Source organism: Mobula hypostoma, chromosome 18, assembly GCF_963921235.1.
Source record: "Mobula hypostoma chromosome 18, sMobHyp1.1, whole genome shotgun sequence".
Classification (NCBI taxonomy): Eukaryota; Metazoa; Chordata; class Chondrichthyes; order Myliobatiformes; family Myliobatidae; genus Mobula; species Mobula hypostoma.
The window spans coordinates 70,095,947-70,113,665 of NC_086114.1; the positions used below are offsets into that span (position 1 = coordinate 70,095,947).

General features: G+C 44.0%; 1 protein-coding gene across 1 annotated transcript; it reads right to left on the reverse strand.

Annotated features, from left to right (window-relative positions):
• Positions 1-2,302: 2,302 nt before the first annotated feature.
• On the reverse strand, positions 2,303-14,312 carry LOC134358255 (tigger transposable element-derived protein 1-like). The gene is made up of 2 exons (XM_063070271.1): positions 13,481-14,312; positions 2,303-2,607 (listed from the first exon to the last, which is right to left on the reverse strand). The coding sequence occupies exon 1, from the start codon at positions 14,267-14,269 to the stop codon at positions 13,499-13,501; it is 771 nt and encodes a 256-aa protein (XP_062926341.1). The 5' UTR covers positions 14,270-14,312; the 3' UTR covers positions 2,303-2,607; positions 13,481-13,498.
• Between the last annotated feature and the right edge of the window lie 3,407 nt (positions 14,313-17,719).

Below are 17,719 nucleotides of genomic sequence, written 5' to 3' on the forward strand. Positions count from 1 at the left end.
TGTGGATGTTGGTGTGGGTGGGTGTTGGTGTGGGTGGGATGGTGTGGGTGGGTGTTGGTGTGTGGGGTGTAGGTGTGAGGATGTTGGTGTGTGGGTGTGGGGATGTTGGTCTGTGGGTGGGTTGGTGTGGGGGTTTGGTGTGTGGGACTGTAGGTGTGGGGACGTTGTTCTGGTTGGGTTGGTGTGTGGGTGTGGGGATGTTTGTGTGTGTGTGTGTGTGTGTGTGTGTGTGAGGATGTTGGTGTGTGTTGGTCTGCGGGTGGGTTGGTGTGTGGTTGTTGGTGCGTGTGTGTTGGTCTGCGGGTGGGTTGGTGTGGGGGTTTGGTGTGTGGATGTTGGTGTGGGTGGGTTGGTCTGTGGATGTTGGTCTGTGGGTGGGTTGGTGTGGGTGGTTTGAGTGTGGGTGGGTGTGTGTGTTGGTCTGTGGGTGGGTTGGTGTGTGGATGTTTGGTGTGGGTGGGTTGGTGTGTGGATGTTGGTGTGGGTGGGTTGGTGTGGGCGTTTGGTGTGGGGGACAGTTGGTGTGGTTGGGTTGGTGTGTGGGTGTGGGGATGTTAGTGTGCGTGGGTTGGTGTGTGGGTGGTTTGGTGTGTGGATATTCGTGTGCGTGGGTTGGTGTGTGGGTGGGTTGGTGTGGGGGTTTGGCGTGAGGGTGTTGGTGTAGGGATGTTGGTATGTGGGTGGGTTGGTGTGTAGGTGGGTTGTTATGTGGATGTTGGTGTGTGGGTTGTTTGGTGTGTGAATGTTGGAGTGGGTGGGTTGGTGTGTGGGTGAGTTGGTGTGGGGGTTTGGCGTGAGGGTGTTTGTTGGTGTAGGGATATTGGTGTGGATGGGTTGGTGTGTGGATGTGTTGGAGTGGGGTTTTGGTGTCTGGGAGTGTCGGTGTGGGGATGGGTTGGTGTATGGGTGTGAGGATTTTGGTGTGTGGGTGGGTTTGTGTGGGGATGTTGGTGTGTGGGTGTAGGTGTGTGGGTGGGTTGGTGTGTGGGTGTTGTGAGAAGGTTGGTGTGTGGGTTGGTTGGTGTGTGGGTGGTTTGGTGTGTGGGTGGTTTGGTGTGTGGGTGGTTGGCGCGTGTGGGTGTTGGCGCGTGGGGATGTGGTTGTTGGTGTGTGGATGTTGGTGTGGGTGGGTTGTTGTGTGGATGTTGGTGTGGGTGGGCGTGTTGGGGTGTGTGGATGTTGGTGTGTTGATGTTGGTGTGTGGATGTTGGTGTGTCGATGTTGGTGTGTGGATGTTAGTGTGGGTGGGTGTGTGGATGTTGGTGTGGGTGGGTGGGTGTGTGGATGTTGGTGTGGGTGGGCTGATGTGTGGATGTTGGTGTGGGTGGGCTGATGTGTGGGTGTGTTGGGGTGTGGGTGGGCTGGTGTGCGGGTTTGGCGTGAAGGTGTTTGTTGGTGTACGGATGTTGGCATGGGTGGGTTGGTGTGTGGGTGTTGGTATGTGGGTGTTCGTGTGTGGGTGGGTTGGCATGGGTGTGTTTATTGGTGTAGGGATGTTGGTGTCGATGGGTTGGTGTGTGGGTGGGTTGGTCTGTGGGTGTGAGGATGCTGGTGTATGGGTGAATTGGTGTGGGGATGTTGGTGTGTGGGTGGGGGTTGGTGTGTGGGTGGGTTGATGTGTGCGTGGGTTGGTGTGTGGAGGTTGGTGTATGGGTGGTTTCGTGTGGGGGTGGGTTGGTGTGGGGATGTTGGTGTGTGGGTGTTTGTGTGGGTGGGGGTTGACGTGTGCGTGGGTTGGTGTGTGGTGTTGGTGTGTTAGTGGTTTCGTGTGGGGGTGGGTTGGTGTGTGAGTGGGTTCGTGTGGGGGTGTGGGGATGTTGGTGTGAGGGTATTTGTTGGTGTAGGGATGTTGGTGTGTGGGTTGGCAACCATATTTCACCTGGTTGAACACTGAACCAGTCAGACAGGTCTGGCTCTTTGACCACTGTGTTGTGCCAAATCCCTCATATCCTCAATCATCTTTGAGGATATTCTGCAGAGTGTAAGGGGGGAAGTTGTGTGGGGTTGCGTGGGATAAATTGGTCTGACTGCTCCTGGGACTGGCCAAGGTGGCCAGTCAAGGTCCAGGCTGCGGGTAGTTCTTCTGAGTTCATTCTGAGTTGACTGCCTGCTCCCTTTCAGAGGATACGTCTATCCTCAGTCTCCATTTCTCACTGGAAGATCTGCAGACTAGTGAATGGATTGCATCCTGGACAAGGAGGATGATTATTTGCTGTAAACATAGAAGTGTGGTTCTTTTTAAACAAAATAAATGCAAAGTAAAGCTTGGGGAGTAAAGCCAAAGAAAAGAAAGCAGGTTAAGTACAAGTTAAAACTCTCTCTAGACAGGGAGGGGTAACATGGAGTAAAGCTCCCTCCACTTTGCTCATAGTCTTGTGGGCAGTGTAGCTAGGTTAGAGCCACCTCAGTTCAATGGAGTACATCTTCCCACAGTGCAGTGGCATTTTCCATGGTGAAACTCATTGCCATCTTGCTTTATGGCATCCATGGGGCTTGTCAGTTGTCATATCTACTAGGTGGATGGAGGACCAGCAGTGTGGGATCATGATTAACTGAGACAACTACAATTTGATTGTAGATCCATCCGCCATTTTCGTGCTACATCCCCTGTAAAAGAGTCAATTGAAAGTGCATTAAGAAAGGTACTGCACAATGACACATCAGTGTTCAAGGATGGCATTGGAAAACTCACACATATCAAGGGTTAGTGTTAAATGAATATGCCACATCCAGGTTTTACAAAGAGTGCCTGGTTCCTTATACTATCTGTGATAAAGTACCCAGACAGCTACCTACAGATGGAGATGGCAGAAGAGTCCAAATATTTCTTTTCATAAACACTCATAAAGGGCTTTTTCGCTATAATAGGCTTATTTTTTGGAGTAGCATCTGCACCTACACTCCACAGAAAGCTATGGACCAGGTTCTGCAAGGCTGCTCAGGCACTCAATGTAACTTAGATGACGTCAATTGTCACCCATGAGGATGACAAAGAACATCTCCAAAATCTCAAAACAGTTAAAAAAGATTAGAAGATTTTGGGCTCACAGCACAACAAGTGTGAATTCTTTAAACCAAGCAAAACAGTGTGGTCACACCTTCAACACACAAGTACAGTGAGAGAAGTCAAGCAGTGGTGGAGAAAGTGTCACAGTTACAGTCCTGGCTCCTGTCCTGCACCCCTTGAGCTCATTACTACAGATCAGGAAGAAATAGCAATGGGCAAAGCAGTGTGAGCGTGGGCCATCCTCAAGAAAAGTTCAGGAAATGGTGACGTCAGACACTGTACTCACACATTATGATCCACTTCATCCAGTGAAGCTTGCCTGTGATGCCTCGCCTTGTGGTATAGGCGCAGACATGTCACATGTTATGGAAGTGAACACCTCATTGCTTCTGCATCATGTTCCTTTACCACTGCAGAGAAAAGTTATGCACAGATTGACAGAGGCCTTGAGCCTGGTTTGGGGTGTAAAACATTTCAACCAGTACTTGTGTGAAAGAGAGTTTACCCTCATTACTGATCATCAACGACTTGTGTCCTTTTTCAATCCACAGAGGGGTGTTCCACTAACAGCAGCAGTATGAGTTTCTTGGAGGACACAATAACACATTGGAATTCAAGAGGACAGCTAATCATGGAAACGCTGATGGGTTGTCCCTTTACCCCTGGAAAAGGAAATCCCAGAAAATTTTACAAAAGAGGAAACTCCTCTTGACGTATTCTACCTCATGCAAATTGAAAGTCTCCCTATTACTGAAAAGATGATCCAAAGGGAAACAAGAAAGGACCCCACACTGTCTCAGATCTACATGGCCACCTTAAATGGCTGGAATATACAGCAGAAACTTCAGTTCTCCCGTTTTTTTTTACCAGCACGAGAATGAACCTGCCCTTGGTGTTTTTTAGTTGCCTTATGTGGGGACTGAGAGTGTTGTACCTTCCAAGTTGAGAGCCAAAGTGTTAGAAGAACTACATGGCGGTCATCTAGGCTAGGGGTCCCCAACCTTTTTTGCACTGCGGACTGGTTTCATATTGACAATATTCTTGCGAACCAGCCGACCGGTGGGGTGGGCGGGTGGGGTGCGGAATGGTTGCCAATGGACAAGAGTAGCAGTCAAATATATTACGCTTACCCCGAGAAAGAATACAATGACCATGAAGCCTTGCGCGGGCACCAGTATGCATGCGTGACTTGCGCATGTGTGCTCGTGCCGATTTCCTTTCTGCAAATCATTTTTGGCGGTTCTGTTCGGGGGGGGGTGTTAATCACGACCAGAATATCGGTGATAAGTGGCTAATACACTCAATTTCGTTTCTAAAAGGGTTTATCTGACGAATTTAATATTAAACACACAGCGCATATTTTCCTCGCATGAATATAGCGATAAATCAATTATCAGGGGAGGACAGGGGAGCTTGAAGTAAGTGTTGAACGAACTTCCAGTAGAAGTGATAGAGGCAGGTTCGATATTATCATTTAAAATTAAACTGGACAGCTATAGGGACAGGAAAGGAATGGAGGGTTATGGGCTGAGTGCAGGTCGGTGGGACGAGGTGTGAGTAGTGTTCGGCATGGACTAGAAGGGCAGAGATGGTCTGTTTCCGTGCTGTAATTGTTATATGGTTATATAAGTCACTTATAAGTCAATAGCATCATAACACTTTAAGTAACGTTTGGATATTAAACACACAGCGCACATTTTCCTCGTATGAACATATAAAATCATTGCAACGCACCAACATCACTGAATCAGTGGGAGCCCTGGGCTGAATACTTGTTTTCCTGCAACAAGACGGTCCTATTGAGGGGTGATGGGAGACAGCGATACTCGAAGGGGGTTCCTTATGTCCAGTCTATTCCGCAATTTAGTTTTCGTTGCATTCACTGCAGAAATATGTTGGAAATGGAAGCAACGTTTTCAGTGCTTCCGTGTCTATCTCAGGATATTTAGCCTTGACTTTGATCCAGAATGCTGACAGAGATGTTACGTCAAACATACTTTTTAGCCCACCGTCATTTGCAAGCTCGAGGAGTTGATCTCCTTCCCACTCTGATATGGATGACGCATGCGTAATGAGCTCGCGTGCATTTGAGCTCAAAAGTGGGCGTGACAGGGAATGAGGAAAGGTGCAGCTGACTCATATCACCAAATCATATCGTTTCCTCGCGGTCCGCAGCCCGGTGGTTGGGGACCGCTGATCTAGGCATGATCAAAATGAAAGTATTGGCTTGTACATTTGACTAATGCCCTGCTAGATCAGCAGATCGAGCAGCTTACCATGCACTGTTCAGAATGCCAACATGTCCAGAAGATGCCAAGAGCATCTTGGAGAAGAAAGAAGAAAGGTGTCCCGAGCTGACAGAATCACTTCCTGCAGACTCAGGGTCAACTTCTACAACGACCACGGAAGAGGCCTAGAACATGCTTCACAGCCACAAGTCCCACCTGCCAAGCAGAGCGATCCCCCCACCAACCCCACCAACCTCCCATCAGGAAAGAGTAAGAAATCCTCCTTAGCAATTAAATCTTCAGGCCTGAATGGGACAACTTAAAATTTACTATGCTGTGGTCTGCATAGTATACCTGTATATAGCTGAGATGTATTCAATACTGTATTGAGTTGGAGTTTATAGCTAAGCAGGGAGGAATGTTGTATATTTAAGATTTCAGAAATATTTGAGTAATATTGTAAATATACTGTTTGATTAAGCATTGTTGTTTACATAATTACAGGTTATATGTAAAAGTACATGAATGGCATACATCATTACATGTGCACACCTCTCTGAAGTCCCGGCTCTGTTTTTTTTCCACTTAGTTTTGTTTTGCAGTTACAATGCATAACACACTCCCTGCCCACAATGGTTAAAACCAGGCTGAGTGAAGCACAGATTCATCTGTCTTTTTCCATCAGATGAAGAAACTAGCCATGAACCACGTGGGACTGCAACAATGCAAGCGGATTAGCCACATTCATTAGTGTAAAAGTATTATTTAATCACAAATTTAAAACGATTATAATGCCTTTGGAATGAGGTCTTGAGCAGATGACTGGTTGGAATGAATTAGTTATCTCCTATTTTACTAAAAGTGAGGCTCTCCCAGAACCGCCGTGCATGGTATCAGACTGTAATAGGCACGACAAAAGATAAAACAAATCCTGTTACAGTACAGACCTGAAGAAGAGTCTCAGCCTGAAACATCAACTGTTTACTCTTTTCTATGGATGATGCCTGACCTGCTGTATTCCTCCTGCATTTTGTATGTATTGCATGTAACAGTACTAAATCATGGATAAAAACAAAAAATGCTGGAAATACTTAGTAGACAAGGCTACATCTCTGGACATACTCAGTAGACCAGGCAACATCACTGAAATAATCAGTAGACAAGAAGCATCTCTGGAAATGCTCAGCAGACGAGGCATTGTCTCTGTGAATACCCAACAAAACAGGGTACATCTCTGGAAATGCTCAGCAGACCAGGAGCATCTCTTGATATGCTCAGTAGATCAGGAGCATCTCTAGAAATACAGAGTAAACCAGCCAACATCTTTGGAATTAATCCGAGGACCTGCTACATACACAGTAGACTGGGCTACAGCTCTGGAAATGTTCAGTAGACCAGGAGCATTGCTAGAAATACTCAATAGACCAAGCAGCATCTCTGGCAATACACACAAGACCAGGAGCATGTCTAGAAATACTCAGTAGATGAGGCAGCATCTTTAGAAATACTCAGTAGACCAAGCTTCATCTCTGGAAATACCCAGTAGATCAAACAGCATCTCTAGAAATACTCAGTAGACCAAGCAGCATCTCTGGAAACACTCAGTACACAGGAAACATCTCTAGAAATACTCAGTAGACCAAGCAGCATCTCTGGAAACACTCAGTACACAGGAAACATCTCTAGAAATACTCAGTAGACCAAGCAGCATCTCTGGAAACACTCAGTACACAGGAAACATCTCTAGAAATACTCAGTAGACCAAGCAGCATCTCTGGAAACACTCAGTACACAGGAAACATCTCTAGAAATACTCAGTAGACCAAGCAGCATCTCTGGAAACACTCAGTACACAGGAAACATCTCTAGAAATACTCAGTAGACCAAGCAGCATCTCTGGAAACACTCAGTACACAGGAAACATCTCTAGAAATACTCAGTAGACCAAGCAGCATCTCTGGAAACACTCAGTACACAGGAAACATCTCTAGAAATACTCAGTAGACCAAGCAGCATCTCTGGAAACACTCAGTACACAGGAAACATCTCTAGAAATACTCAGTAGACCAAGCAGCATCTCTGGAAACACTCAGTACACAGGAAACATCTCTAGAAATACTCAGTAGACCAAGCAGCATCTCTGGAAACACTCAGTACACAGGAAACATCTCTAGAAATACTCAGTAGACCAAGCAGCATCTCTGGAAACACTCAGTACACAGGAAACATCTCTAGAAATACTCAGTAGACCAGGCAACATCTGTGGTAATACTCATTAGACCAGGACTAGCTCCGACAGTACTCAGTAGACTAGGCCACATCTCTGGAAATACTCAGTCGACCAGGATACATCTCAGGAGATACTCAGTAGACCAGCAGTATCTCTGGAAACACTCAGTACACAGGAAACATCTCTGGAAATACTCAGTAGACCAGGCAACATTTTCAGAAACACATAGTAGACCAGGCATCATCCCCACAAATATGCAGTACAGCAGGCAGCATCTCTGGAAATACTCAGTCGACCAGGCTGCATCTCAGGAAATACATAGTACACCAGGTTACCTTGGAGGAACATGAAGTGAGGCTACAGAAGTGCTGGGCTGCCTGAAAGCTGAAGGGTTAAAACTTTCCCTGGACGTGCCATTTCTGGAAGACATCTGTCAACTATGTTAGGCACATAGTCGAATGGGATAGAGTAGCTATGGATCTGTCCAAGATAGAGGCGGTGACCACCTGGCCAAGGACCCAGACTGTGAGTGCTCTACGCTCATTCCTTGGATGTTGGTGTGTGGAGTGGTTGGTGTGGGGGTGGGTCGCTTAGTTCATGATGCTTCTTGCATTAAAATAGACACATCTCAAATCATCAGTCTGAGCGTGTCCCTTCTCTTGTCACCTGCCTATTCTCCCTCTCGTACTGTCTCCATGCTTTCTCTATTTGTGAGCCTCCGTCTCTTCAGTTCAGTTCCCGCCCCCCAGCAATTCTAGTTTAAACTGTCCCCAATTTCTTAGCAAACCTTCCCGCCAGGATATTGGTCCCCCTCGGATTGAAGTGCAACCCATCCTTTTTGAACAAGTCATGCCTGCCCCAAAAGAGGTCCCAATGATCCAGAAATCTGAATCCCTGCCCCCACTCCAATCCCTCAGCCACTCACTCTATTCCTATACTAATCTCATCTTTCAGTTGGTGACTGTTCTTCAGTTTTTTTGTTTTACATAATGTGTGGCTTTACTGACAACATTGGAATGTTTCTAGTTTACAATGTAATAATTCTCTCCCACGAGACTACATTTATTCAACAGCACTTTAAAGATTAGTAGTTTCAACACTCTGTACAAATGTTGAATTTAGCAATAATATTTAGCATGAACAGAAAGTTGAAGAGGAGGAAATGAAGAAGGACTAGACTGGGCATGCCTTTGCTTTCAAGACAAACATCAAGAGTAATACGCCTGACATATTGTGTTATGTACGAACAAAAGGCAAAGGGTGGAATTGCAAGAGGTTGATAGCTATATGGACAGGAAAGGAATGGAGGATTATGGGCTGAGTGCAGGTCAGTGAGACTAGGTGAGATTAAGAGTTCGGCATGGACTAGAAGGGCCGAAATGGCCTGTTTCCATGCAGTAATTGTTATATGGCTTGGGTGGGACAGAATTCATTAGGTTTATCTAACAAGGTTTCCTTAATCAATGTGTAGGTAGTCTACCTCAGGGAAGTTGTGTCGGTGTTGGGAAATGAGCCTGGCCTCTCAGTGGGAGAACAGTGATCACAACTCCCGACAGCTCCAAAGAAAGCAAGAACTGTGCTTTCCCGCTCCATCTGGAGCATTCTCAGGGAATTTACGACCTCTTCTGTGATACCAGAGACCTGAGGTGCATATGGCAGGCATTTCAGAGAATTACAGACTACAAGTCTACCCAGCATGTCAGTGACCAGGATGCTTCACTCCCTGAATGTCTTCTATGCCCGGCTTGATGCACAGAACAAAGTGCTGGCAAGGAAGACACCCCTCTCTCCAGGGAAGTAGAGACTCCATCCGGCTGAAGCTGAGGTGAGGAAGACCCTGGCCCGAGTCAACCCACACAAAGCTGTGGGGCCTGATAATATACCAGGTCGGGTTCTGAAAGACAGTACAACCCAGCTGATGGAGGTGCTGATGGATATCTTCAACATCTCTCTGGAACAATCCATTGTCCCCTTAGTTTTCAAGGCGGCAGCCATCATTCCAGTGCCAAAGAAGGTGACAGTAACCTGGTTAAATGACTATCATCCGGTGGCATTGACATCAACCATTATGAAAAGCTTTGACTGGCTGGTCATGGAGCACATTAAAGCCTTATTTGTGGCTACATTGAACCCTTTCCAGTTCACTTATTGCTCAAATTGATCCATTGATTATGCAATAGCCTCTGCCCTCCACTCTGTCCTGTCCAATCTGGAAAATGGGGCCTCATATGCCAGTCTGCTGTTTATGGACCAGTTTGGTGTTCAACACCATTACACCCAGAAACTGGTGGGGTAACTATCCTCGCTGTGTCTCAACACCTCCCTCTGCAATTGGATACTAGACTTCTTAACAGTAAGGCCAGAGTCAGTCCGTGTCGGCAGCAACGTCTCTCATCCCATTACGCTGAGCACTGGCTGTGAGCTCAGCCCACTGTTGTTCACACTGCTGATGCATGACTGTGCCATAGGATCCAGCTCAAGCCATGTCATCAAGTTTGCCGATGACACAACAGTGGTTGTCCTCATCAATAACGATAATGAGACGGAGTATAGAGAAGAAGTGAAGAACTGATTAATTGGTGTGAGAAGAATAACCGTGGTGAAGGCCAAGGAAATCATTGTGGACTTCATTGCAGACAAGCCATTCCCTGCTATGAAAACATACTTCCTCTGTAGAGAGGGTTAGGTGCACCAAGTTCCTGGGAGCTCACACATAGATGACCTCGCCTGGTCCCTTAATATCACCTCCCTGAACAAGAAGGAACAGCAGCACCTCCACTTCTTAAGAAGATCGGGGCAAGCAAGGCTCCCAACCCACCCCTCATCCCCATCTTAACTGCATTTTACAGGAGCACCTTTGAGAGCATCTTGACAAGTTGCATATCCATCTGGTATGGGAGCAGTCGAGCATCAGACCGGTTCCTTACAAAGGACTGAGAGAACAGCTGAGAGGATCATAGGGGTCTACCTACCATCCATCGGGTCCATTTATCAGGAGGGCTGGATACGCAGGGCCCTTAGTATTATTATGGATCCATTAAGCAACCTCTTTGACTTTCTACCATCAGGGAGAAGACTATGATGCATAAAAACAAGAACAGTGAGTATGATTACTGCTATCTTTGGACTTCCCAAAATTTCTAGTAATCTTTCCCCTTCAGCCCGTAGAATGATCGCATTTCTTACTTTAATGGCGAAAAGATGTATTTTACAACATTGGAAAGAGCTTAATGCTCCAACTACCTTTTTTTGGTTCTCTCAGACGATTTTATGTTTGAATCTGGAGAAAATTAGAAGTAACCTTTATGATTCTTCATTTAAATTTGAACAGATTTGGGGACCTTTTATTCGATACTTTCATTTAATGTAATACATACCCTTCTTGTTTTTTTTTCACTGTTTTTAATGGAGGTCGGGATTGAGGACGTGATTTTAAGTTTAACTCTGTTTGGTTTCAAGTTAGCCCATTGCTTTGCTTTGCTTTTAGTTAGTTGCACGGTGGGTTTTTTTTGGGGGGGTTTTTTTTCCTTTTTTTTTTCCATTGATATATATATAAAATTTAGTATACTACTATGTTATCTTGGTTTTTTATGTTTAAATTACATTGTTTGTAGTATTTTTTTTGGTATTGATACCTTCTGGAATTTTATTATATTTTAACATTGTATTAATGTTTATATGGTTTACCTTTTTGTATACTTATTCAATAAAAAGATTTAAAAAGAAAGAACAGTGAGTATGGGCAAACAACAGGAATTCTGCAGATGCTGGAAATTCAAGCAACACACATAAAAGTTGCTGGTGAATGCAGCAGGCCAGGCAGCATCTCTAGGAAGAGGTGCAGTCGACTTTTCAGGCCGAGTTAGTCCTGACGAAGGTGCTGCCTGACCTGCTGCGTTCACCAGCAACTCTTATGTGTGTTACAGTGAGTATGGGGAACAGTTTCTTTCCCAAGACCATTAGGCTTCTAAACTCCCGGCCACATCGTGTTCAAAGTATCACTGGTTAACCTGTTCTGTACCTTACAATATTTAGCATCAATGCACTTTATTCTGTTATTTATCTGTGATTCACCTGTAGATTTTATCCTTACCTTCATAAGTTACCGTGTGGTATGTGTACTACAGTGTTTTACACCATGGTTCGAAGAAACATTGTCTTGTTTCTATACATTATATAGCTATCTATGTTATATATTGTATATGTATATAGTTAAACAACAATAAACTTGACTTGACTTGAGGATTATGAAGAAGTTAGAAAAGAATCCAAGGTACTGTAGGAACTAGGAGAGCTAGCAGGACCAATGAGAGTCATTGGCAGCTAAGACTGAAGAGAATCTCAAGGCGTGCTTTACATACTGAACATTAAGAGCAAGAGTATAACTAGGGAGTGGGCAGGACCATTCAAGGATGAAGGAGGGAGCATGCGCTTGGAGGTGGAGAATATCAGCAAGGTCCTAAATGAATACCTAGTATCAGCAGTTACCATGGAGTACACAGAGGACAGTGAGATCCGTGTGGGGTGCGTTAATATGCTGGGACGTTTTGAGATAGAGGAGGTACTGTTGGGCCTCTTAAAGAACCGTTCGATGGATAAGTCCTCAGAGTCTGATACGATATATCCCAGGTAACTGAGAGGAAAGAGGTAAGATTGTTGGGGCCTTGTCGAAGATCTTAGTCTCCCTCCGGCCACAGATGAAGACCTGAAGCATTGGAAAACAGCTATTGCTGTTCCATTGTTCAAGAAGGGGAATAGGAATAATCCTGGAAGCTACAGAGTAATGGGTCTCATGTCAGTGGTCGGCATGAGTTTGTGTGTGACAGGTTATACCTTACAAAACTTGATTGAGTTTTTTGAGGAGGTGATATAAGTGCTTGATGAGCTTAAGACGTGGACATTATCAAGTCCATGTAAATAATGTTCCTCATGAAAGCAAGGATGTAAAGCTGAAGCTTTATAAAGCATTGCTCAGACTACATTTGAAGTTTGTTTTTTTTTAAATTAATTTTTTATGCATTCCTACAATAAAACTACTACAGAAAAAACCAACAAAATGGAGATTTATACAGTGCGAAACAAACAAATCCAATATATAATTCATAACAATAAAAAAGCACTCAAAATAGGATTATGTAAAATTAGTATCCACCCCCAACCTCCCACCAAAACAACCCAGGCCAACCATTTCTGCGTGTAAAAGAAAAAAAAAATTGGAGCATTCAACCCCAGAGAACTGTAAATATATATAGGAAAAAAGAAAGTATAATGCCAACTACCAAAAGTGTAATGTAATTCACAACAAAAAAAAACGTATAACTTACAAAAAAAAGCTGAAAGTAAGGGATTGTAGCATACAAAAAAAGGGTAAACTTAAGCTAAAAGAGAGTTATGAAAATGTTCAAGAAAAGGTCCCCACACCTTATGAACCTTTATGTCTGAATTAAGAAGTGAATAATTAATCTTTTCAAGGTTTAAACAGGCCATAATATCACTAAGCCATTGAGCGTGTGTGGATGGGACAGCACCTTCCCACCTAAGAAGAATCAACCGTCTAGCCAAGAGAGAGGCAAAAGATAGTGCAGGTTTCCCCCGCCATCCGAAGGTAGAGCGTTCCAATGAAACGGTTCGTAAGCCGAAATGTCGTAAAGTGAAGAAGCATTTACCATTTATTTATATGGGAAAAATTTTTGAGCGTTTCCAGACCCAAAACATAACCTACCAAATCATGCCAAATAACACATAAAACCTAAAATAACAGTAACATATAGTAAAAGCAGGAATGATATGATAAATACACAGCCTATATAAAGTAGAAATACTTTTTGCAATTATTGAAGTACCGTCTAGCGCAGCGAAAATCTCACGCATGCGCCCTCAGCGGAAGCACTCTCTCCAGTAACCTTTAAGCTTTGAGGCTGACAAATCATACCAAATAACAAATCATACTAAATAACACAAAAATACACAGCCCATATAAAGTAGAAATAATGTATGTAGTGTAGTTTCACTTACGGGAATGGGGACGGTGTGTTAGGCTGAATCGTCGGAAATTGGGGTGGTGGGAGGTAGAGGAGACTGGGGTGTCATCTCATTGTCGTCTGTTTCCAATAGGGCAGCCAGGTCACCTTCTTCTATGTCTGCCTGCCTCGATGTCGAAGGTCGAGGTTCGTGGTCTGCTGTGGCTGATGTGCAAAGCTTGAAAAACGACAGTATACTTGACTGCTGAGCCTCGCGCATTTTTAGATCATAGAGTTTTTTGTAAGCACTCAAGACATCCTGCAATCCTGCTCTAAACCTACGTGCCCTTTCAAAATTAAAGTCATACTTTTCTGCAATCATTGCAGCGCTGTCAATCGCAGCGAAAATCTCACGCAACTGCTTCACGTTCAGTCCCTGGACGACTTCATTTTTGCTACTGCGTTCGGTTTCGATTGTTATCCTTTCCTCTTGCAATTGCATCAGCTCTTCATCTGTTAATTCTTGGTCATGGGATGCCAAAACCTCTTCAACATCACCTTCGTCCACTTCCACAAACCCAGCCTCCTTAGCCAAGCTCACTATTGTCGTATTTATTGTTGATGGTTCGAAGCCTTTAAAATCGTTCACTGCCTCGGGACATAGTTTCCTCCAAACGCCATTTCTCAGCCTATCGAGAGCATCTCCAATGTTGGCGATTGCCAGTTTTATATTGTAGTCTTTCCAAATCTCTCGCAAAGATGCTTCGTTGTTGCCCTCTCTGTCAATAGCACTTACAATAAAACACATCACATTTTGCGTATAGTAAGCCCTAATTGTGGCCATTAAGCCTTGATCACACGGCTGCAGCAACGATGTCGTATTCGGCGGTAAGAACGCAACATGAATGTTACCGCCATACTCGGTAATGGCAGGCGGATCAGCAGCACAATTATCCACAATCACAAGACACCTATTATCGAGGTTATTTTCTCTACAGTATTTTTCAACAAAAGGACTAACGTATCTGCTCATGTACTCAGAAAAAAAGCACCTGGGTGTTCCAACTGCTTGGATGTGAACGGAACACAACGGGAAGTGTTTTCTTATCAACGCCTTTAAGTGCCCTCGGATTTTCTGAATGGTACACTAGTAGAGACTTAGTGGCGTTAATAATAGGCATTAGGGTAAACCTGTCCTTCGATGCCTTCTGTCCCTTAGCCTGCTTTTCTTCTTTCGAAATAAATGTCTTACTCGGGAATTTTTTCCAATAAATTGCAGTTTCGTCACAGTTAAACATTTGCTTATACGAATAACCACCTTCTGTAATTATTTTCTTCAGTTCTGCTGGGAACCTTTCAGCAGCTTCAGTATCAGCCGAAGCACTCTCTCCGGCAAACGTTAAACTATGAAGCTGTCCTCGCCTCAGAAACCGATCAAACCACACGTGACTACCTTTAAATTCCACTTTCGCAATACTTTCATCACCATCGGCCAGTGTTTTCTGTTACAGCTTATTAAAAAGACTGGCTGATTTCTCCTTAAGTATAAGATAACTTAAAGGAACACCACGTTTTGTACACCCATCAATCCACTCAAGCAATAGACTTTCCATTTTATCCATTACTGGATGCCGACTAAGAGAGACCACTTTGCTACGAGCAGAACCAACAGTAACATCGGCAGCTTTCAAGATTTTTTCTCTCTGCGTATAAATAGTGCGAATGGTGGATGCAGGCAAGTTCAACACGCGGACAATGTCCTTACTTCGTTCACCACGATCGAAATGCTTAATTATGTCTAGTTTTACGCTAAGTGTAACACCCTTACGAGCTCTTTTAGGCTTTCCCGATACCTTCGAACTCATCTTGCTAACGGATGCCCAAAATAAATCTGTCTGTCTGTATCTTGTTTTACGGCGGTTGGCATCCAGCTTAATGGTGCATTACCGCCACCCTCTGCTCCAGAATGTGCGCGAGACATACATTCTAAATCCCTTCTCACACACACACACACACACACATCTACACTTCACCCTCCCATCTTTGACCATCCTAGTATCCTATTCCTGTTTATTCGTCATATTCTATAAAAAACCCCTGTACCCCTTAAAAACGCTAAAAATACCCGGACTTGTGCTCTCTCACCCATGCCCAGCAACCCTTTTAATGTGAATTCCTGCATCCCCAACTCCCTTAATTTATTTCTCATCATCTCTCTCTGTATCCCATACTTCCTGCAACTCAGAACTACATGTTCTACTGACTCCTCTTCCTGACATTCCTCACACAATCCTGTCTGGTGTTTCCCTATCATTTTCAATGTTTTGTTTAATGCACAGTGCCCCAGCCTTAACCTAGTCCACACAATTTCCTCTCTTCTGTTTCCATTACCTACCCTAGTAACTGCAATACTCTTTTGTATTTGATATAAATGCCTCCCTTTCCCCTCCCTGTCCCATCTTTCTTGCCACATTCGGTTGACTTTTTCCCAGATTACACACTTAACCTCTGCTTTACTGATACTAATGTGCATTTCCACATTTTCTTTCTTTAATGCCCTCTTTGCCAACTCATCCACCCTCTCATTCCCCTTCACCCCTACATGTGCTGGAACCCATAGAAATTCTACCTGACCTCCCTGATTTGCAATTCTTGTAACTAACTGAAGGACTTCATAAAGTACATCTTGCCGACTGTTTGTGTGAAAAGACCTTAAACTTGCTAGAACTGAGGATGAATCTAAACATATCAATGCTCTGGCTTTCTGCACCCATTGCAACGCAACCAACACTGCCAGCATCTCCACTGTAAACACCCCTAACCTATTAGATGTTCTTCTGCTGATTCCAATTTCTTTTGCTGGTATTACCACCCCAAACCCTGTCACTCCTGTTTCAGGTTCCTTCGCACCATCCGTATAAATGTGAGTATAATCACGATACCTTTCCATCACATGACAGTTAAATGCATTTACCAAATCTGTTTTATATCTTTCTTTCCTTTTTACCTCTAACAAATGCCAGTCTATGTCAGGCCATACAAGCTTCCATGGAGCTACAACCGGATAAACTACTGAAGGACTTATCCTCAGATCAAACACTCCACATTCTTTTGCGATATCATTCCCTACCCGACTAAAGGTATCCCTCTGAAACCTCCCATTTTCCCAGCACTCCTGCAACACTCGTTTAGTAGGGTGAGAATCATTGTGCCCCTGCAAGTTAGCCCAGTAGTTTGCCATCAGTTGCATCCTTCTTAGTTCCAAAGGCATTATTCCCATTTCTGCCTGTAGGGCTGACACTGGTGACGTTTTAAAAGCCCCACTGCACACTCTCAAGGCCTGAGCCTGAATCACATCCAGTTTCCTTATAAGAGACCTAGCTGCTGATCCATATAGTATATTTCCATAATCCAATACAGATCTTACTAAAGCCACATACATTCTCTTCAAAGCTGAACAACTTGCTCCCCATTCCCTACCAGTCAAACATCTCATCACATTTATTACTTTTTCACATTTCTCCTCAACTTTCCTGATATGGTCTGCCCATGTTAATCGTGAATCAAATATAACTCCCAGAAATTTAAATGATGCAACCCTTTCTAATTCAACCCCATACATCCTTAACTTCTTCCCTACCTCAACCCTTTTCCTGGTAAAAAATACAGTTTGAGTTTTATCTACTGAAAATCTACATCCCCAATCATAACCCCACTCCATCACTTCATCAATTGCTTCTTGTAGTTTCCTGATTATATAGTTCATGTTCCTGCCTCTTTTCCACAAGGCCCCATCATCCGCAAACAGTGACCTACCTATATCCACTGGTACCTTTGTGAAGACATCATTGATCATAATGATGAAAAATAACGGGCTAATCACACTACCTTGAGGTGTGCCATTTTCCACTATGTACTGTTTTGATAATTCTGATCCAATCCGAACTTGAATTTTTCTACCAAACAAAAAATCTTTAATCCAATTAAAAACTCTCCCACCAACCCCCATCTTGTGCAGTTTAATTAATAATCCTTCCTTCCACATCATATCATAGGCTTTTTCAATGTCAAAGAACACTGCCACTGCTGACTCTCTATTTGCCTGGGCCTTCCTTATTTCAGTCTCTAACATAATCACTGAGTCCATGGAATTCCTTCCCTTTCTAAAACCACTCTGATAACTTGCCAGCATTCCCCTTTTCTCAAGCTCATATGATAACCTTTATGTTATCATCCTTTCCATTATCTTACATATACTTGATGTTAATGCAATTGGTCTGTAGCTAGTGGGTTT

Coding starts and splice junctions, on each gene's coding strand:
- LOC134358255 (XM_063070271.1), bottom strand. CDS start 14,269: ATGGCCACAATTAGGGCTTACTATACGCAAAATGTGATGTGTTTTATT.